The sequence below is a fragment of the Pezoporus flaviventris genome, unplaced genomic scaffold, assembly GCF_033815535.1.
Source record: "Pezoporus flaviventris isolate CSIRO_AGI_PZ_B2104156 unplaced genomic scaffold, CSIRO_AGI_Pfla_v1 ptg000007l, whole genome shotgun sequence".
NCBI lineage: Eukaryota > Metazoa > Chordata > Aves > Psittaciformes > Psittacidae > Pezoporus > Pezoporus flaviventris.
In genome coordinates, this window is record NW_026892555.1 from 42,648,149 (window position 1) to 42,671,781 (window position 23,633).

A 23,633-nucleotide genomic window follows, 5' to 3' on the forward strand; every position below is an offset into this window, starting at 1 on the left:
AAGTATTAAGAATGATTTTGGGTGGCCAAAATAAAGCCTTTACAAGAGAAAGTGCTAGTACGGACTATCAGAACACCAGATCTCTTAGAATACCTCAGCTTGCAGAACCACAGATAGAGACATGCACAGTCAGTAGTCACTTTACCATAAAGTCAAAATAGGAAAGAAAACAAATTAAAGGCGCAGGAAAGGGCGATGGTGTTATTACCAATTGGTGCTTTAAAGAAAGCATAGGATTGCTTAGGAAATGAGTTAAGAAATAATGTGAAAAAGGAATGTTTATTTAAAATAATATCTTGAGTGAGTGAGCAGAAAACTGATTTTATTTCAAATAAAGCTTAGCTATTCAGCTCTAAGGAATAGGAGAGAAATGAATGGAAACCCAAGCTACTATTACTGTTTACGGAACCCAAGCTTGTACGCCAGGTCTAGTGGGGGCTGGTGGAGCTGGTCTGATAAAGAAGGGAAAGAGCAGTTTTGGTAGGGGGCTTGCCAGACTGGTCAAGGAGGCTTTAAACTAGATGTGTTGGGGGAGGGGGGCATCATTCCATCCCAACACACTCAGTCAGTTGCCAGCACCTATAATAAATGCTCGGAGTGATGTAGAGATATTCCAGCTTCTCCAGCCAATGAGCCGGCTTCATTTGGAGCTCAGCTCAGATGCCTCTATACGAATGCCCGTAGCATGGGGAACAAACAAGAGGAATTAGAGATGTGTGCACGTCTATGGGGGTATGATATAATAGGCATCACAGAAACATGGTGGGATGGCTCCTATGACTGGAGTGTTGGAATGGAAGGTTACAGGCTCTTTAGAAAAGACAGGCCTGGCAGGCGGGGAGGGAGAATTGCCCTTTGTTAGGGATAGGCTGGAGAGTATGGAACTCTGTCTGGGGACAGGTGAGCAGTCCACAGAGAGTTTGTGGGTCAGGGTTAAAGGGAATATAGCTATGGGAGACATTACTGTGGGGATCTGTTACAGACCGCCTGATCAAGGAGAACCTGCGGATGAAGCACTCCATAGACAGATAGGAAAAGCCTCACGCTCACAGGCCCTTGTTCTCATGGGGGACTTCAACTACCCTGACATCTGTTGGAGCGACGGTACGGCCCGGCACAAGCAATCCAGGAGGTTCCTCGATTGTGTGGAAGACAACTTCCTTCTGCAAGTAATAGAGGAGCCAACAAGGAGAGGTGCCATGCTTGACCTCGTGCTCACCAACAGGGAAGGGCTCGTTGGAAATGTGATGCTCCAGGGCAGCCTTGGATGCAGCGATCATGAGATGCTCGAATTTGAGATCCTCAGGACAGTGAGAAGGGCATGCAGCAAGCTCACTGCCCTGGACTTCAAGAGAGCAGACTTTGGCCTCTTCAGGAATCTGCTTCGGAAGGTTCCATAGGATACAGCCCTAGAGGGCAGGGGGGCCCAAGACTGTTGGTTGATATTCAAGGATCACCTACTGCAAGCTCAGGAGTGTTGCATCCCAACCAGAAGGAAGTGCAGCAGGAGGGCCAGGAGACCTCCTTGGATGGATAAGGAGCTCCTGAAGAAAATTCAATTGAAAAAAGAGGCTTATAATAAGTGGAAGCAAGGACAAGTGGCATGGGAAGAATACAGGGATGTTGTCCAGGAAATTATGAACCAGGTTAGGAAAGCTAAGGCCCAGTTAGAATTAAACTTAGCTAGAGGTATTAAAGGTAACAGGAAGGGATTCTACAGGTACATAGCAAATAAAAAACAGACTAGGGAGAATGTAGGCCCCCTCAGGAAGCTCTCAGGAGAACTGGCTACACGGGATTTGAAGAAGGCTGAGGTTCTGAATGACTTCTTTGCCTTGGTCTTCACAGGCAAAGGTTCTGACCAAACCAACCAAGTCTTGGAAGGCAGATGCAGGGACTGTGAGAATGAAGACTTCGATCCCACTGTAGGAGAGGATCTGGTTCGAGACCATCTTAAAAATCTGAACGTGCACAAGTCCATGGGGCCTGATGAAATCCATCCACGGGTCCTGAAGGAGCTGGCAAATGAAGTTGCTAAGCCACTGGAGATCATATTTAAAAACCATGGCAGTCAGGTGAAGTTCCCGATGACTGGAAAAAGGGAAATATAACCCCCATTTTCAAGAAGGGGAAAATGGATGACCCAGGGAATTACAGACCACTAAGTCTCACCTCTGTGCCTGGCAAAATCTTGGAGCAGATTCTCCTGGATGGCATGCTAAGGCACATGAAAATCAACAAGGTGCTTCATGACAGCCAGCATGGCTTCACTAAGGGGAAATCCTGCCTGACCAATTTGGTGGCCTTCTATGATGGGGCTACAGAATTGATGGACAGGGGTAGAGCAGTTGATGTCATCTACCTGGACTTGTGTAAAGCGTTCAACACTGTCCCACAAGACATCCTTGTCTCTAAATTGGAGAGACATCAATTTGATGGATGGACCACTCGGTGGATAAAGAACTGACTGGATGGCCGCATGCAAAGAGTTGTGGTCAATGGCTCAGTGTCCGGCTGGAGACCAGTAAGGAGTGGTGTCCCTCAGGGATCGGTGTTGGGACCGGTCTTGTTCAACATCTTTGTTGCTGACATGGACAGTGGGATTGAGTGCGCCCTCAGCAAGTTTGCCGATGACACCAAGCTGTGTGGTTCAGTTGATACCCTGGAGGGAAGGAATGCCATCCAGAGGGACCTCGACATGCTTGTGAGGTGGGCTGATGCCAGCCTCATGAAGTTTAACCATGCCAAGTGCAAGGTCCTACACCTGGGTCGGAGCAATCCCAGGCACAGCTACAGGTTGGGCAGAGAACAGATTCAGAGCAGCCCTGCGGAGAAGGACTTGGGGGTTTTGGTCAATGAGAAAATGAACATGAGCCAGCTTCAGTGTGCGCTTGCAGCCCAGAAAGCCAACCATATCCTGGGCTGCATCAAAAGGAGCGTGACCAGCAGGTCGAAGGAGGTGATCCTGCCCCTCTACTCTGCTCTTGTGAGACCTCACCTGGAGTCTTGTGTGCAGTTCTGGTGTCCTCGACATAAAAAGGACATGGAACTGTTGGAACAAGTCCAGAGAAGGGCCACAAGGATGATCAGGGGACTGGAGCACCTCCCGTATGAAGACAGGCTGAGGAAGTTGGGGCTGTTCAGCCTGGAGAAGAGAAGGCTGCATGGAGACCTCATAGCAGCCTTCCAGTATCTGAAGGGGGCCTATAGGGATGCTGGGGAGGGACTCTTCATTAGGGACTGTAGTGACAGGACAAGAGGTAACAGATTAAAACTTAAACAGGGGAAGTTTAGATTGGGTATAAGGAGGAAATTCTTTCCTGTTAGGGTGGTGAAGCACTGGAATGGGTTGCCCAGGGAGGTTGTGAATGCTCCATCCCTGGCCGTGTTCAAGACCAGGTTGGACGAGGCCTTGGGTGATATGATTTAGCATAAGGTGTCGCTCCCCATGGCAGGGGGGTTGGAAGTTGATGATCTTAAGGTCCTTTCCAACCCTAACGATTCTATGATTCTATGATTCTATTTAGCATAGTAATGAGACTTCAGCAAAATAACCTCACAGCAGTTCAGCATCTGGATTGGCCAAAAGCCTCCACTAAGAAAATATTATTAAAATAAACACTGCATATTATTCAGCCTTGGCTAAATGCAAGGGGAAACCGAACAGGTCAGTAATTTAGAATTTTGGTTTTGTTATGATTTCCAACACCAACCTCTTAGCAAGTACTGAACTGTGACCCAAATGGACCTTACCTGATTATCTGAAGTTTGCTCGTGTGACTCATCATCAACGTCATCGAGCCTGAACACCTCTGCCAAAGATATAATATTCTTCCTAATAAGCATCTTTGTAAGACCGTATGTCTTCTCTCTTGTTTCTGAGTGTTCACTGGGTAGCACCTTCTCACTAAAATATGTATTCATGATAACAGGAACATCCGCATTTCTGAGAATCAGTTTTTGCCTGGAAAAAATAATTTCAGTGGCATCAAATCAATTACAAGGTAAACTACCAATAAGCACTATTTTAAAATGTCTTTTGTGTTGTACTTCTCTCCCCCTTCTTCTATAGTTAATACTAAAACACTCCAGGGTATGTTATCTAAATTGTAAATAACCCACCCCATACATATATTCAGCATGACCAGCCATACTAGCTCAGACATAGCCCTGGGTGAGTGGAGCTCCTCTGCACCCGGGGACAACTTACAGCTGGAAGCCATCTGAACTGACAAGCCCCATGAACCACATCTGGCTTCACACAAATCCTACTTGGTGTCTCTGCATTGTCACCGCAGAACCAAGGACATGAGGAACGCTGGCATACAGTTACTGAGGTAAAAGCCATGAACAAAATATTATTAATGCTGCTCTGTGTTAATTCAGAGTGCTGGCTCTGCTGGACCCAGCCTGGCCCTTGTAGAGCAGCACATCCCTCTCTAGTGTATGCTTCCCACTGACCCACATTCATTCCCACTGCAGCCAGCAGCAAGCTGTTCCCTCTGCTCTTTCTCCTCTCTTTTTCTAAGAGCAAAATCTTATGCATTTCCTACTATTGCCAGATATTACTTTGCCTGTGTGTATCGCTGCTGTCATAAATGCGCTCTCCAAGACCCAGTTTTGGTTTCTAGTGCCAATGTAAATTTCCAAACAGTTTTGCATGCAGCAATTTCTTGCCTACTAGGTTAAGGTAATGGTTGCAGAATCTCTAAACACACAATAATTTAATGCCAGAGCACATCTCAGTGGTGGATTTTTTCATATGCTAGTACTGCAAACACACAGTTAGAAATACACTTTCTATACTCACAGGATACAAACCTAATGAAGTCAGCTAACAAAAACAATCAGCAATCTCATTTTCTAGAGACCATCAAAACAGAAACAAAACTCACTGAGTGACTTTATTGCAGGCTGTGTTTTTCTACTGTTAGATTTTTATCACTTGGGAGTAAAACAAGGCCTCCTGCCTTGGCAGCAAAGTTGAGCTGACCCGAGTTCAGAAGTAACCTCAGGACTTCAGTCTTTAGACTGCTCAACAGTCATATTATGAAGCAAGTTTTCACATCTATGACACCGCTTGTGAAAATACAACCATGCAAAGTCAAAAGGCAAATGAAAATGAAACAAAAAAAAACACTCAAAAATACTTATTTCTGATCTCAGTCCATACAAGATTTTGACCATGAGCTGTTTTATAACAGATTCCTTCATCCACCTGAGTATGGATATGTAAATGAAAGTGAAAGCTTTTATATTTTCAAAGGCATAGAAAGAATTGCAACAAGTTATTAAATACAATCCCCATTTTTTCATAATTAGGAAAATAATGCAACAGGAAGATGACCTCTGCCTTTTAGAAAAAAGTATACATTTAAAACTAAGCTTTCCACTTGAAACTATGAATCATACACATAAATTATAAAAAAGATGTATTGCTTCTATCTGTGAACACCCATAGAAGTTATGATTTGAAACAGAAAATTCATTAAAAGTTACAGCATGAAGCTAAGTACTGAGCTTCACCACGATGCCTTACTGCCATCTGTGAGCTCTTCAGATCTAAATGAGCCATGGTTCATCCCTAAGGGACACCGAGTCCCTTGACTCCAGGTGAATGTGCTAACAAAGGTCCCAGTTAAGAGCATGACAGTAGCTCACATGGCTACCAAACTAAAACTGCCAGATAATTTTCTGCATTACAGGATTAAACCTGAGGAATTAGCTTAGTCAGCAAACCAAGAAATACCAAGAAATCTCTGATCTCATGAGATTTTTCAGGTGTCACTACCCCCTTGTTTCTGAAGAACAAAAACGTATATAAAGTTTGTTCCAGATGTCAGAACAGTTTGGGCTGTCATTACATGCAGATGTGGAATGAAAATTTTAGCACCTACTTTCTTGAGACGTCTGTGTTGAGACCCAAAGTAAACAGGAAATCTCGCTGAACACAAGACTGTTACATCACTAATGTCAGAAGAATGTTTGCTTGATCTAAATCATCTCATTCTCTAAAAAAATACTGACGTTAGTAGCAAATCATTCGCAGGAACTCTGAGGTTTATGGGTTTATTTTTATTTTCCTGTACAGATCTGTAATCAGCTTTTTTTCTTTTTTTTTTTTTTTTAAGGCAGGCAGGTTTTACTGATACCCAAATTACATGTACCATGGTTTTGCATATGCCTTCCATGCCTCGAGTACTTTTATAACCACCTAGAGCTTTCTGAGGTCAGTGTTCACATCTTTACATGAGTAATGCATAAATTAATGTCTACTCAGCATTTACACAAAGCAAAAAGTAAACATATATAACTTGCAGGAAAAGCCCCCCATTTCTTTACTGCAGTCACTGTCCTTGAGGAATTATTTGGCTAAGGCCTGCAGAAGCATCCACAGACTTAGCAGTAACTCTTCAGCTAGGTCAGAGGAATAATCACAGTAGTCCACTTATCTCTTCTCTATTTCTCAAAGGACAGATTCCTCCCAATAGGAAAGGAAAAGTATCAGCAATAAGTAGTAATAATAACCAACTGAAATGAAAGAAATAAGATAAATGTTTGCAATAAGCTCACTATTTTGTGTATAGCTGGATAGCTAAATAGAAATATTTTATGTTTATATATATAGATAATACCTTTAAAATAATTTCTATTAAATCTATATAATATGTATAATATATGACATTATATTGTATCATATCATATAATATGTATTATTCTAAACTTATATGTCTCTATAATTTCTTCAATATGAAGAGCAGAATTATTAATATAATATTAATTAATTGAATGAAAATTCTGTCCTTTTCCAGAAGTTCTTCCTAGTATTGCTTAGCTCAAGCAAGCTCTACAGGATGGGAATTTTGTTCATCATCATGGCAGAAAACTCTCCATTGCCACTATGTATTGTTCAAACTGTTCTCTTTGCAACAAAAGCAACCATGTTAGAAACACATACCCATGCCTTAATTCTTTTTTGTCTGGTTGAAAGACACAGACTAGGGCAAAGAAAGCCTGCCAAGCTGCAACAGTTGGGAAAATAAACAAAAATCAGTTCCACAAGCAACCCCTGGGGTCCTGAGCTGCATGTGTTGCCCTGTGCCTGAGACACCGTAACTGCTCACCTCAACCTTCTGTGTCTGTATGTGCAGATTCTCTATGGCCAGAAGTAGCCCTACTCTGCAGGATACACTCTGCAGCATCCTCTTAACAGATAAGGTCTTAAATGGTCATTTCAGGCCTTCTGTGACCTCTCTTACATTTCTTCTTTTCTGTCTGCTTCATTATATTTAAAAGATTGTTTTCAAAGCATGAGAGACATCATCTCATTTAGCAAATCACACAGAGACAATGGAAAGAAAGCACACTGCAGGCTTAAAAAAAAAAAACAACCCTCTCTTATACTCTATGATTTTCTTCTTGCTCAGCAAAGCATATTTGAATGTTGGATTAGTTGTGGACTTCCTTAATAATTGCCTTTAGAGGAAAGGTCATTTGTAATGACCTGAAGTAGAGACTGTGAACTTTTTATACTACAGGGCATTTCTTTTCCTGGTATGTAGACAATCAGCAGTTGCCGTAACTGGTCACATGCTGAAGGAACATGAGGCAATAATGTTATTTTTTAGCTTTTCCAGCAGCATCGTGCTTCTCTGTCCAGGACGTAGCTTGCTTTTTCTCTTCCTCCCCCCTATGATGAAATGGTTATCTGGCAAATAGCAGGAGATGTCCTTGCCTACTTCTGCATTAATTGTGGTCTATCAGCATTTGAGACGTGGAACGCTGCAGAAACTTACAGCGCAACACGCTGTAAAGTGGCTGAAGTTTGAACCTGAGGCAGGGTCTTAATCCTGCAGTGGAACAGTCGTCAGGTTTGCACTGTGGTCTCCCTGCACAGCCCATCCCCAGGCTCAGCCAGCGTGAAGCTGTGACTCTACAGCAGCAGCTAGCTCACAAACCACACGCTTCCGCTCAGTTCTGCTGACATCAAACGGCAATGCTGGTTCATGAACTCCAGAAGACTCTGGATCACTTTAAACTACAGAATATATTTTTCTGTTCGCTCTCCATGGGTATTTTATTGGGCTTTTTCTCTTTTACCAAGTGTAAAATGCCTCAGGCGTTTCTTTTTTTTTTAAAAGAGTACATTGCATTAACTGAACACTCTTAACATTTCAGTGACCTACAACATGCACTGTAATTATGAAACAGGCTAATTTCAAGCCTCAGAACAATGATTTCTCCATAAAGGAGGTTTAACACCCACCAAGTAGGACAGTAGTAGTACGTGCAGGATCAGAGCATGCCAGAGCCTTACACTGCTGCCCAGAAGCATGAGGAATCAACCCTCACAGGGACACCGTACAGGGCCCATCCCTAACTTCTAGGAACTGCTCCATATTTTGCCCAGTATGAGGGAAGTTGCTCATGCTGCCCCTCACTTGGGTTTGAGTGCCATTTGAAATGTTGCACCTGTGAAAAATTGTAACATGTCCAAGAAGTCCCTGAGCACTGACAAAATAATGATTTAAAAACCCCTAAATTTCCCAAGTCCAGGCAGATCTCTGCCCACCCTCCACTCAAGGTTGGTAGCTCTCTTCCCAATATGTAACCCAAATTCAAAAGTCACGTGGAACAGACCACAGAATTTTTATATACGACAGAGAAATCTCACCACTCACGTGTGAGCCTGCATCAGCATCATTTACCATTGCTTGAATGATCTGTGTTTGTGAGCTCACACTTTCACCATGCAAAACTTCTTCCCCTGCCCCAACCTCAAAGACAGAAAGCAAAAATCAGCTGGTAATCTTTCCTTGAAATTATCTTATTTAAAGCAACAGATTATTGTGGAACAAGTTTGCAAGCTCGATTCTTTTCCCCATGATGAAATAGTGTTAATCAATGTCCAGAGTCATAGATGTCGAATATACCATTCTCAACTGTGTCAGGTTTCCAAACAAATGTAGCTTTAGCACCTCAGAATAGCAGCTCTGCAGAGGACAGAACAATTAAAACCTACTCAAGCTGTGTCTAAAATGTCCACTTTTAGAGGATGATACATTTTATTTGTGAATACCTGGATACCTGTTTTGTTCTCCTACTGGAAAAATATTTTGCCTGAGGACTCATTTCATGAATACAACATACAAAGTAAAGAATACATAGCTATTAAATTTCTATGTTGCTATAATCCAATCTGTTTCCATTTGTTACTCTACCTTAAGTAAAAGAAAACTCCAATGAAATTTGTAAAACAATATAGGTAATGAAAAAAAAATGAATCTTTTCTATTACAGCATAAGTTCTTTCTGCAAAATAATATTCTACTTTTCAACTAAATTACTTGCAAACCTAAGAAATCACTCCAGAAAGAAATTACTGTATTCAAAGCCAACATTTTTATCTCAATATCATTTTGCTAATTTCAAAGTAATCTTATAAACTAACCACCCGCTTGCCATAGTACTGCCTTTTGAAATGTGACACCCTGTACCACGAAAATAAGTTGTATGGAAATTTTCACACTTAAGAGCTCTGCTATAAAAAGCTTGTGGTTAACATTATGCACTACTATAACACACACCCGGTGCTCTCAGCTCTGTTGGGAGGCACACCGTGTGCTAACTGAAGAGGATGTACAAGTCTTCTGATGTAGGAAAGCACAGATGGATATCAAAGCAAATCTCATCTACCTCCAGGGAATTACTGTCATACCAGGTTTTACCAAGACTGGAAAGTAGGGAAGTTTCTCAGAGCTCTCCAGCCACTTGCTTCAGCTAAGAAGAAATTACCTGAGATTTCTAGTATTCTGGACCACAATTTACCATGACGGAGCTTAACCTTTGTGTTTAGCACCACCAAACACAAAATTCCAGTCACAGGCTATGCTTATGTACAAACTGGCACAAAAACAGTCTCTTGAGCTCATGGGGGTTATACTTATGAGAGAATTTGCTAAAAATCTACTCCAACTGTGATGCTGAGATTTTTTTTTAATATTTTACACATAAGTCAGGCACAAAGCAAGTTTTAAAAGATGTAAACTTTATTATTAAAAAACCTGCACAGAGTAGAGCATTAAATGAGAAAGTCTGCTTTAAAACCAAACCAAAACAAAAAGACTCCCCCACACACAGTATGAGTGGGTTACAAGTAACTAGGGAGATGTAAATATCATGGTTATCTTTTCATAATCAAGATGTTATGAAAGAATTCCAATCTGTGTGTTTACCCCATATATCAACTTGTGTCTGACTAGCCACGAGCTCATTATTCAGACAACTTCTCTCTGCTCCCAGTGCCAAACTGCACGTAGGGTTTGAGGTGGGTGAGGGAAGATGGCTGGAGCCACCAGAAAGTCCAGGGATATGTCAGAGAGATTCTGAAAGGGGAAAAAGGGAAGTAAGCAAACTGCAATGTGACACTGTATTAAAACTTGTTGTGAATGTTAGAGACAACAAAAATTGCTGTACTGGTGTGAGATCAGAGGCGCATCTACCCCATACTCTAGCTTACAGCAGGAAACAGCAAATGTTTGAGAAAGACTATGAAAATGAAAGCAAGCGCCTAGTGAAAGTTCTCTATAACACTCTCTAATAACTTCTAAAAACTTTCATCTTAGGGACTTCCTAAAGCAGAAGTAATACCTTTGTAGTAGGCTTTTCTCCCAAGAACTTATGTGCCTACTTTTTGACCATTTGTACATTTACAGCATCCACAACATCCTGCAGCATCCACAGTGCTCTACAGTCTAACTACACACATGTGAGAAACCACTTCCTTCTATTTGTTTTGATCTGTCACCTAGTGGTTACACTGCTGCCCCCCACTTCTTGCTTTCAAGAGGCAGTGAACAATCATTCTTCTCCATGCACTTCCTAATACAGACCTTTATCACATCCTCTCCCAGCCACTGCTTTTTCAAGGTGAAGAGCCCTAGTGATCTTAGTCATTTCTCATTTCCATACCTCTCTCCTTATCACTCTTCTCTAACAATTTTCCACTTCTGCTAAGTATTTTTTGATTTAGGAGACTGAGATTCCAACCTAAAAACACACCATGAATTTCTACAGTGACATCACGATGTTTCTGACTCCATTTCTAGCAAGTCTTACCATTCTATGTATTTTTCTGCTCATTAGAGAAAAACTAAGTTGACATTTTAATGGAGCTATCAGAACACTAAAAACATACTGGATACTGTATGGATCTAGTATGGATCTGGATACTAGTAATCCAGAGTCCATGATTTTATATATGCACTTTTTGCATTTACCTACAATTTCCTAGTAAGAGAGGTCAAATACTTCCTCCAGCACTAGTTCTAGAGCACTCTATAGGAGGATGAATATATTCCCCTGTCCATAGGATTGTGAGGAGTGTGCCACTGAAGAAGGAAACCCGTATAGTATTGTGTTGTACAGAAGATGTCTAATTCTTTATTTCCTCCATAGGCACCATGACACAATGGAGATATGAGGCAACAGGTTACACCAGCAACTCTTCTTCCTGTGGTAGAAAGGTAAGGAATGTGCCCACTCTGCCACTGTTACACATCATCACCACTCCTGAGGTAAGAGAAGCTGCTTCTCAGACTGGAAGAGCTCTGCAGTATCCACCCAAGCAGCCAAGGGCCCTTAGTGAAGAACCTGATCTCAGAATTTCTGACCAGGGTATGGGGAGCCAGGGTACTTGGCTGGTTGGCTCAAGTTTGGAGGATTATTGGAGAACTTTAACAAATAAATTCAATTTCAAACCACATTGTTCCATGTTCTGTTCACAATGTTCACAGATTATTAAGAACACTAGCCTTTTCTCCCATAGAGGTTTGGCATTTGCTATTGGCAAAGACTCTTTACGAGTCCATGCTTGCATACATGCTCAGAAGTGCTTTCACATGCACAGTAGATAGAACAAATACCTATCCCTGAGTAAACTCTAGTATTCAGAAAGACAGCTCAATATATTCATATGCTTGATTTTATTTAAGCATTTTGTTATTAAATCTGATATATAAAAAAATAAAACCCACCACACAACTACAAAACAACCAAAAATTCCCATTACACTTGTTCAGGTACTCCTGTTCTGGTACGCATTTCTGTGCATTTCCTATTGTTTCCTGGCCAGGACATGGAGCAAGACCAAAGTTTGGTCTGGCCTGTGAAGTCACATCTTGTGCAGACAAATCCCATGCTATCAGCACGTTAGTAGAGAGACAGTAGCTAAAAGTAGCAGTAGTTCTGGGAACACAAAGGTGGTCACAAAAGGTAGCGAGGGCTTGTTCAGTGCCACAGAGCACAACAGCAAAGCAGAAAACTCTCTCTAGGCTGGTCAAACTCCTTCAGCAAGAAACATTTTTTTTAGACCTCCAGGCAGGAGGAGCCTGAAGGTCTAAAGGAATAGCGCCAAGCAAAGGGAACTAGCTGGACCCAGCTGCCATGCAGAGCTCCAGAGGCCCTTAGGTTGTAGACCAAGTTTACCTGCACTGGGGTACAGCTTCACTGAGCTGAGCAAAATCAATTTCTTTTCCTTTATTTGGTGCTACCATTGATAAATGCGTAACAAAGATAAAGGCCATGTGGCAAATCAGGTACCACAGAAATCTGTTTCAGGCAAAGTCCTGTCTGTAGTAATCCACCCACCACAGTTAGCAGTGAAAGACAGCAATGTTAGAGGCCAGACTGGGAACTTTCTTTACTGAAACATCCTGCTGTAGACACAGCCTGAGTGAAACTTCCTGTGCAAGGGAAGCCCAGTGGCTCAGCTTGCCAGACTGCTCTTCTGTGATAAGCAAAACACCTTTCTTCCTTTCAGGGTGGAAAACAGCCCTTAACAGTGAATGTACTTTAAATTATTCACAGCAACTACTTTCAGAGCTTCTATGTAATGGTACGTATCTTCTCCATTAAACTGCAATAGATGGATTCTGTGCCATTGTTCTTTCACACTTCAAACAAGGAAAATCCCTCTGACAAGTAACATTGAAAATCAACATTTTCTTTGTCTTTTTTTTTTCCTTTTTTTGAATCTCAATATTCTTGCATAATTTCAAGGATATAATTCTACAGAACAAGCAAATACCTCTAATACTGAAATCTTATACTGATGGTCTCCATGCCATCGCTTCACTTTTGGTTTGCTTTCTTTCACTGAACAGTTGCAATGACAATTAGCCACCAGATCATGTCTGGGAGAATTTTCATACTGTATCACAATACACTCACATAAATTACTTCAATATCTACCAACCCAAGATGCCAAGTTTATCCACCACAATTCTGTGTTACACACTCATGCTAATACAGCTTCTTGAAACTAATTAGAAGCCAAGTTGAAAGAAGGGGGAAAAAACCAAAACCTAAGAACAACTTTTTCAGAACAAGAACAAGATCTGTGTTTTCCTAGAGGACCTAAGAAAACAGAACTGTAACCTCAGTCACTGCTTGAAGCATAAACATAGTAAAACTTCCACAAGCCTAATAACCTTTAAAAACTGGGAAGAGTCTTGGCAGCAATGAGGTTGTGACATATGGTCACGCATGAAGGGCTGGTTCTTGGACAACCCACTTCAGCTACAGAGTTCTGCAGAAGCAACACACTTCCAAAGGAAAGGAGTGCTTTGGAGTATGGGCATCTCTACTGCATCCAGCCTTTCTCTGCCAAGGAGCAGAAACAAAGCCTTTGAAGTTGTGGGAAAGCACCTGTGAAAACATACAGATTTTGCAGAAAAATGGTGAGAGAGGCAGAAGGAAGGTGTGCCATCATGGAAATCTTGGCCCTGGCAAAGCAAAAACCCGTGAAGTTTATAGTGAGAATGACAAGAACAAAAGCAAAATTAGCCAGTACAAATAAATGTTTATACAATAAAGGGTGAAACAACTCCCCTACACACATATTTCCCTAGCAAACAATTGTAAGTTAACAGGGGCTTAAATATATCCCATATTGTTTAACAAAGGATAGCATCTCTATTCTCAGGCCTGGAAGGTGCATACCAAATTTCAGAAGTGGGGATTTTGCAGCCAAATTTGAAAACCTGAGGAATATGAACCTAAAGGACTGCTGGCTGACTGCTGATAAAGGAATCAGCATGCATTTTATTTTTCTTCTTTATACTTTTCACTCTTTAAGTGCCTTCACTAAAATAACAGCAAGTACAGTATCACTGTACAATATGCCAAGCTTTACACTACACACACAAGATCAAACTGGCCCCAGCTTTTGGGCCAAGTCACGTGCTATCACAGGCAAAACCAAGAGAAGAAAATCTTTGACAAAAGGATCAGGCTGCAGCAAAACTACCTGCCTTTCATGCTGACTAGTCCCACTACAACTGAAGTACCATTGCTAAGAAACTACTTTCTACCTTCAACAGAAATATGTTTGTGCCAGCTGATACTCACCCCTATGTAAGCTGAAATTCTTCGTGTTTTCCCACTCTGGCGGCAAGACCCTCCCCTTTTTCTTATTTATTTATCTTTTATTTAAAAGACTTTCCTATTCTTGTTCAGCTAGGCCAAGGCTGCCTTCTCTGAGATTCCTTTCCCAAGGAGCACACCTTGGTCTGCAGCCATGCTGGCAGACCCTTCTCATGCTGCTCCTCCTGGTGCTGCTGCTCTGCAAAGGAGGAGAGAGCTTCACGCTCATGTTCACGTGCAAATCAAGATGGACCTAAATACAACTTATTCTCTTAGTCAACCACATCAATAAACAGGATGTGGAAAAACATAAATGCAAGAAAACTACCCCATTCTTGCTTTAAGTTGTGACAGTAAATACATTTAGGATACTCCATTTTAACACATATTTATACATCTGTTTTAAAGCAAAGTTACTTGTGTGCCATATTTTTTCCTCTTCATCAGTGGCTTAAATAAAGCATACCTGAAGTGAGAGCAAAACTGTCTAGTACAAATACTGTTCAAAGAGGAGTCTTTGGGTTGATTTCCTGTATGTAAATGTGCTCAGCTGAAAAAATGTCCAGGGCACGATTCCCAGACTATGATACAGGAAAAAAGAGGAGTTCCCTGGCTTAGTTAACATCAGAGGGAAGACACAAGGGACTCATCTTGAGAAAAGAGGCCATTCTGTGTCTCTAGCATGTGTGTGCACATACACACAAAACTGCATGCACATGCGTGTGCTCCCTTCCCTTCCTTGCCCCTGCCCGGGTGGGGTGGGTGAGCTGGCACAACATCCACCCAAAGGAAGAGCTCTTCCAGGATCTGATACAGTGTTTTTACACTCAACTGACTGCATACAACATTCCTTTTTTAAAAAAAATATTATCTGTTTGCTTGCTTGGAGCGTCACAAAGATAATATTCACGTCTGTGACCCTGACTGTCTCTGGTCAAGAGGCAAAGAGACTGTGCAGACCGCGCTGCTTTCCAGCACCCCTGGGATGCCTGCCAGAAAACAGAGCTGCTGTCTCAGAGGAGAGGGTCAGATCCTTTGGCCTTCGGCTAATGTTGTTAGCGGTCCCTCTGGCTTACTCCTGAGATGGTGAATGGCATGCACAAGAGACTTGCCTTCCACAGCCTTACACCTGTGATAGAGATGTACGCAGTGAAAACACATTGGGTTTTTCTTCTCCTAAATGTGGGGAGAGAATTATTATTTTTTTCTTAGACAACCTTATCCCCAGATCATTTTTTCTCCCCATTTCTTCTTTATCATTGCTATCCTCCAAATTCCTACACCACCACCCTCTTTAACTATCTGCCAAAAACATTCATATCTGTTCTCTACGTTGTGGTTAAGTGTACATGTGGGCTGAAAATCTTATAAGGAATCTTATTTCAACACAGCTTCACTGTTCATGTATTGCTTTAACAACCAGCTATACACGGCCAAACAGCATCACAGAATCTCATTTCAAGGACTGACTCAACTACAGGAGCACTCAAAGTGAATTGAACTTACTGTCCTTCCCATAAACACTTGCCGGAGTGCATTTTTAAGAGAAATGTTGCCAAGTGCAGAAATGCAACCTCTGCCCTTGGAAGTCCTTGAACTAAAGTTTGCTGAAGGCTGGCAGGTTAATCCAGGGAAAAATCCATCTGTGTTTGCCCAGTCCTTCTGTTCTCCCACCAACATGCACTCCTGGAGATAGGGTACCCAGATAGGCAGAACTACTATCTAATCTGATAGGGCTGGTCTGTTCATCACACCACGTTTCGCCTCCATGCCGATAAAAGCATAGCCTAACAGAAAAGCAGAACATGAAACGCAGTTAAGCATTATGTGCATTTTTAGTATGTCTCAAGCTCATTCTGTCATGACAGTGCTCAGTATAATAACTTCAGCTGCCACAGACCATGACCACAACCAATGGTGTAATGACAGTAATGTACATATGTTTGCACGGCTGTGTAGAGTATACAAATCCCTCATTTCATTAACTCCGCACAGAATGCATGAAAAGCTTGAGATGCAGGCAGATTTCATTCTATTTTATTCTGAGGTTTTTCTAGGACTGCCTTTTTTTATTTAAGCCTACTCTGTAGAGGTTAAAATGAATTAATTTTTAAAGAATTCAAGGCCTTAACAAACAAACCCAAGAGTGCCTGTCCACAACAGCTCTCTGTAAATGTAAACCCTCCCAAACCAAATCCTCCCCCTTTCACTTCAGAAAGCAGGTGGCCATTACAGGGTGCCCTGAATGCTTGGCTGTGACTGATCAGTAGACCACACCTTAGCTCAGAAAGCCTCTTGAATTCACCAGGAAGTCTCCCTTCCATGCTGTCAGAGGGTACCTGGCTTTAAGGACACACACTAAACACAAGTGTAGCAGCTTAGCAGTCACTTGTACAGACTTTTCTATGCTACCTTTTTTAATGTTCTTAAATCACCAAAACCCAGGCCTAACAGCTTTCAAACAATTTTTAAAATGTGGTAAAATCACACGTCCATTACAAAATATATGCTCATGTGCAAGGTCAGCTTACTTCTGCTTGGATAATACAGCTACATAGAGATTGCTGTAGCATTTCAGTACCACTGCAATGGTTACAAGGTCCACATGAAAGGCAAAAATAGTTGCAACTTTTTGAATAGGCACAGACACAGAAAAAGGCTGTGCTAGACCAGAAAACATAGCAAAAGAATACTGAAAATCAGTAATTCATGCAGCAGAATGAATGGCTGGTAAAAATGTAAGCAAACACTTTGCTCACTTGTATCACCTTTTGTGAGGTTCAGCCTTTACCGTGCTTCCATCCTCCCTAAACTTGAACTGTATCAAGTGTGCTGCACTTTCTGAGAGGCTAGTATCATCTTTTCTTCACCATAACAGAGTCAGGCATGCAAAGAACACTGCAGGTGTGGAGATAAAAAAAAAAAAAAATCCATCTAAACACAAACTCCATATTGAATGCTATTGAATGCTTCTTATCTTGTTCTTGCTTTTAATCTTTCTTCCCAGAAAGATTCTTCCCAGCTGTTTTGCTGTGTCTCAGTATTCCAACAGGGAGTAAATATCATGCTGTGGTGCCAGATCTCAAACGCAGAGTTACAACCAACAGCGTTATGACTAAGCACCAGCTGAACAGGCACAGCCACAAATCCAGACTCTGTGGCTGAGAGCTCAGGGTCGCACTCAGGATGCCCCTGAAGGGCTGAAATCTTCATACTCTTCCTCTCTGAGCCAGGGAAAGGGGTGGCACTTCCAGAGACAACAGAATGCACAGTCACCCTTGGGTGACAAAAAGGGTTTTGACATTGAGACAAACCTATGAGCACTGACCAGTTCCTCAGCAAAGGACATAATTCAGGTCTATCCTGACATAGGCACAGAGAACCTGGGGTATGGGAATTGCAGGTCAGATGGAGAGCTGCAGGACAAGCACCACAGGTATGCATAGCCATGGTGTCTCATCCTGAATACAGAAAATATTCCAGAGGCTGGCACATTCTTCCAAATGTATTTTGAAGTAATCATTACCATAATGATAAGTATAATTTACCATAAGTAAATAAATAAATTCCCTTGCTATGTCCCTTAACCTCACTTACTTACTCTGAAAATCAGTTCAGTTAGTTTTACTTTCACTGCTCCTTGCTGCCAGATTGTTTGCTACGGGGCACACATTACTTGATAAAACCAATTTTATCTACTTGCGTATACATCTGTATTTGGTTTATGCCACGGAAATATCTCTATGCTTTTCACAGAAACTGGGTTATAAAAGTTACACATGGAAAAAACAGTAACTGTGGATGCCTTCCTCCCAAACTGTAAACATAGCCAGAGACTTCTAATGTTTGTTTGAAAACACTTGCCCTAAGTGATAATCCTGATGGAAAAAAAGAAGTACTTTTGCTTACTCTGTGCCTTCAGGTGGCTCATTAAAACACAAAAGAAGAGGATATGAGTCTTTTTACTTAGGCTAACCATCTTTGAGGAAGGAACCTGGCAGCAAGAGAGTCTAAACTCAATTTCTTCGTTTAATTTAGAATTTAATTTGTCAGCAAAACCAAAGTTCATAAAGAAGGCAAATTCTGACAAATTGCAACTGCCATGAGCTCTGCTAAGAGCAGGATGTAACATGAATGTAATTCTTCAAGAGAACAAATTATAAGCATTGCATCCAAACAAAAAATGCTTACGTTAATAAGTTTATACTACAGTTTGCCAACTCTTCAGGCTGGGTGCTAAGGAGAATTTGCCAACCTCCCTTTCACATGATAAAGTGATCTGCAGCACATCTACTGCATGTCAGCAGTACAAGACGATAGTTGTCCTATCGGGTTTTTGTATTACAGTTAGCCCTTTCTTTCTGTATACTGTACTGTAGTGCCCTAACTCTGGGCACATCTGTAAACAGAAGGAGGTAATATAAACAGAGCAGCAGTCTTTGCAAATGCAGTTTTAGAAGCCTTGCTCACCCAAGTAATTGGTGCCACGAAAGAAAACGATTGCATATAAAAACAGTAATTTATTTGTATATCTAAAATAAAATACAGCACAAGTACTAGGTAAAAATGTTTGCTGCTCACTACAGTATACTCATAAGATGAAACAATTAAAATATACTACGTCCCATGGATGGGTAGAGTGGCACAGTCTGCAGACAAATGGGAAATATTACATTAGAAACTAAGGTATCAGTAAATACCTGGTGACATTCCAAGCCTAAAATGTTTATTTGACATTTAAGAGTGGGGTTCATCTAGCTAACTTTCTCAATCCATCCCTTAGATTCTCTTTACAGTTGATGAGCAGAAATGAACAACCTCATAATGAGGTTCACCTGATGTCCTTAGGAGGAGGGGAGATAATTCCAGAAATGCCAATTTCCTTCTCCCTGTTTCCTACAGAAGGATTAGGAAGGATACTCACACAGCCATACCACAGGTGCCCTGGGTTGTGTGCTGCCTGCCATGCTGCTCAGGCAGGGCCAGCACAGCATAGAGTCAATCTGTAACCTGGCAATCCCCTTGCCAAAGCATCAGAGGCCTGCAGAGGTTCTCACCACATGAGCTGCTCTCAGCATTGCAAGCTCCATCATGGCATCATGGGAGGCTTCAATGGGTTGAGAAAAATCATAATGAAACCTTACTCCAAACTGCTCCCTGCCTCCTGTACCTCTTGCCCAAGAAGGAGATTTTCTGCATCTCTCTTCTTGATGCTGGGAAGAGGGAAGTCTTCTCATCACCTACTTTTGTAGATAGAGAGATACAGCTAGGAGAAGAGATCTCCATTCTTACTTCTGCTTTCTTTTACTTTTCAACCATGAGAATACCGTAGTAGGATTTCATGAAAATTGAAGTAATCACAGAGAAACTACACAGGTTTGTTTTTTTTCATGTCCCTGAAAGCCAAATCAGATGTCACAGAACAAGGAAAACACCCACTGAAAAACTAGCATGGTATCACACAGAATAATTACACTCCACATTCTCCTACATATCTCCAAACTGTAGGAGCTAAACTGACAAGCAGTTGCACAAATGGGAATAACACTGGTGCTCAACACAGCCCCACGCAGAAAAAGCACAAGTGACTCTGAACAAGTGAACAGCACAGCAGATACAGTGAGATTATAGTCATCCCCACACAGCCAAGAACTGTGATACATCCACGAGCTCACAGCATGGTGGAACCCATTAATTCTCTTCTAGACCTAGCTGCAGTGGCTGAACAGGATACACGCCTCTCACAGCTGTTCGGGACCAAGTACTAGCAGGGTTTCCCATTCCTACGGCAGAGCTCTAATCCTTTCAGCGCACAGCCAGCCAGATTAGCACGAACTGGTTTAAATCACCAGTTTCCATGCGGCTCTCAACTTCACACTAATCTACACAAAGGACTTTCACACATTCACCTCTACTATCTGCTGGCATGGGGCACTGATCTGCATCAAGACAGGAGGCGTGAGCAGGCGTCTGCTACCCGCAGAGTAAGCAGCTGTGAGCGATGATCCACACCACAGACAGACTCGCTGCAGCTGAAATTGGTCTCCTTGCTACTTTTCTGTCTCTCTGCTAATGTAGGATATACTTGATCCTGCTGAGCCAGTTTAATGCAGTAGAACAACAAAGAAGTCATAATCTCCCCCCCATCCCATCTTATTTTAAATTTATTTTCTGATTAGTTTCCTCCTAGTTTAGTGATGTGAATCACAAGCACACAAGCCTTGCAAGACGATGCAATGCTGCAAGCATATGCAATGGCTAAACTTTATGCTATATAAATACTTTGCATAAGTCATAGAGATGTAAATTATGCTGGAAAGGGATAAAAAAAGATTATTCTGCATTTGTTCAGGATGAGCAATTCATTTTTTCACTGTCAATCCACATCAGAGTGGTAACTTTATATGCAGCTCGCAGCATGTTCAGAACACTTTCCTAGCAGACGTGACTCCTGTTGTGCTTCTGAGTTATGGCTTATTATCTTGGTTTTTTTCTACTTGATGCAGTTATTTCTTTGAGAGGGCAAAACAGAGTGAATGGGGATAAACCAGAAATAAACAGGAGCCAAACCCCCTCACTGTCTACAACAAAAACACGTCACTAGCAACCACAAAGGATATTAAAATCAACAGATAAAGGTCAGATAAAGCATAAGATAAGGTAGTGCGCACATTAGTATCTCAAAGATGCTATTACAAAGTTAATCAGTTATGCTGGCAAGATTTAGGTTTGAGTTACTTGGTGCCTAAGAAGCAAAATTAAAATAATTTATTTCTACTTTATAAACAAAATGTAAATCAGCCACAAAATTGCTACTTTAATGAACACAAGTAATATAATGCAATAAAATCTAAGTCTTAGAGGCATGCTATCCCTAGGGATTTTTGCATTACTATGGCTACACACAGTACAAGTAAGGGTGCTTTGCCTTAATTCAGCCTTGGGCTCTACCACTGCATTGCCTTTTGTACAACCACAGAAGTCAAGCAGAGAGGTTACACCAGAGTTTAGCTGCTCCAATGTAAAAAAGAAACCCAAATTTTCAACACAGATACGCCCTATTCTGGCTGATGGCAAACAGAAGAATTTTGCCATCATTTAGTTACCTAGAATAGGGTCTTTCTTTGTCTGCTTTTGGGATGGCTACCGAATACTGTGAACTAGAGATTTCTTCTTCATCTGACAAAAATCAGAAGTTCAGGACTTGTATTTTGACTGTTTCTGCAATTTTTCTTCAATTGTGATCCTACTATATTTGTACGACTGAAATGTAAAGTCGTGAAGAAAATTCACAGCTGCCTGTTTCACCTAGGGGTTGGCTCCACATTCTCACTGACTGGCACAGTGACAGTCACACACAAGGGTGGCTGATTCTTGAACTGAGGAGGAATTATTTAGGTTCATGTGGACAGGCTGGAAGGGCCAAGAGAAGGGTCACAAAGATGATCAGAGAACTGTGAAGCCTGCTGTATGAGGAAAGGCTGAGAGAACTGGGTCTGTTCAGCCTTGAGAAAAGAAGAAAAGACCTTATCACCATGTTCCAGCATTTAAAGGGTGCATACAAAGAAGGTGGAGACTCTTTTTACAAGAAGTCACATGGAAAAGATGTGGGGTGATGGGCCCAAGTTAGTCATGGGGAGATTCCAACTGGACACAAGAGGAATGTTTTTCACAATGAGAACAATCAGCCATTGGCATAATCTCTCCAGGGAAGCGGTGGATTCCCCAACACTGGACACTTGTAAAATTCAGCTGGACTGACTGCTGGGACATCCAGTCCAGTCTAGGTTGTGCTTTCCCAAGAAAGGTTGGACCTGATGGTGCTTGAGGTCCCTTGCAACCTCGTATTCTATGATTCTGTGATTCAGTATTCATTCATACAATCTTATTTTTGAAATAGCAGCTTTCACAGAAGTGTTGAGAAAGACATGCAGGCACCAACTAACCCACAATGCTTTTCCCATGGCCTGCCTGTGCTCTTGGCAGTGTTTCCTCTTCAGCCCACTCAACTCAGTGAGGAGATAAGTCAAAAAATGGGGTTAAGTCTAAATCAAAGGGAAAGTTACCGTAAGTCATCTTTTAACATCTAAGAGCCCAGTATACAGCTTAAGGAGAATTTTAACTCCACCTTTATCAAAATATTACCTCTGCCACACAACACTCATACAGCAAGAGTCTTAATCAACCAGACACTCTGCCAGCTCTTCCCCTCACTGAAACCAACCACACATCTAAAATGCCAGTTCTCAACATAACTACTGAAACACACACTGGAGATATTAGTTACCAAATGTTATGTATAATGTTTCACATTTCATTATTACACATTTATATGGCTCCATGAGGCTGTTAGTATCGGTGTGCCTTAGCAATGTTGATGCCTTCCTTCCCAGCCGTCAAGAGAAACACCTTCGTCAGTTCATCATTTTGTTGGTTGGTTGTTGACATATGTGGGTGTATCTGCTTCTATCAGACAAAGTGCATAAGGAAGCTGAGGTAAAGCTAAAGTGAAATACTTTCACATGTAGGGCTGAAAACACTTATTAATCCCAACACTTTAACTTAACTTGCTGTAATAAAAAAATGCTGCAGGGCAGCTCAGGAACTGCAATTCCAAAGTGCAATAATCTTGTGTTGCAGCCTATCACTTTGCAGCTATGTTTTAAGAAGGTAATGGATAATTTAACCCCAAAATACTTGTATCACATGCTATTACACAATGTTTTTTTTGTTCACTGGGGAACAAAAACATATATATCAGCTATATATATGTAGCTGATACAGAACAGAAAATCAGGGAACAAGGGGTTGTTTTAAGCTAGTCCTGAAGATTTTAAGAGGGAAATCATGCTTAGTGTAGATTCAAAACAGAGAGAACATCATCAGTGACTTCTCTGAACCTCTGCTAAACAAACAAATTTGTTGAACCATGAACGTTTTTTAAGGATGTAGGTTCAGTCCTCAGAACAAGAATGAGCTACTGGCATGATGACTGGAAACCCAGCATGGGTAGCTCTGTGTCTAAGAGCGCAGGAGAGGCTCCTCTACTGAAAACAGCATTTCATAAAACTAAAACTGCTACTGCATCAACTTCTAAAGATGGAGGTGCTAAGTCAGCTGCAATAATACCTAGTTATTTCACAGTACCTTTTCCCTTAAGATTTATAAACTTGCACAAAAATTAAAAAGCTCACACAACAGTTTTAATAT

The 23,633-nt window shown here is 41.5% G+C and overlaps 1 protein-coding gene across 2 annotated transcripts in view; it reads right to left on the minus strand.

Moving 5' to 3' along the window:
- Nucleotides 1–23,633, minus strand: part of SPIDR (scaffold protein involved in DNA repair) — a 204,213-nt gene that overhangs the window by 72,896 nt on the left and 107,684 nt on the right. For both annotated transcript variants that reach the window (XM_061448525.1, XM_061448526.1), the window contains one exon: nucleotides 3,754–3,964. In XM_061448525.1, coding sequence (XP_061304509.1) covers nucleotides 3,754–3,964 — 211 coding nt within the window. The remainder of the gene's footprint in view (nucleotides 1–3,753; nucleotides 3,965–23,633) is intronic.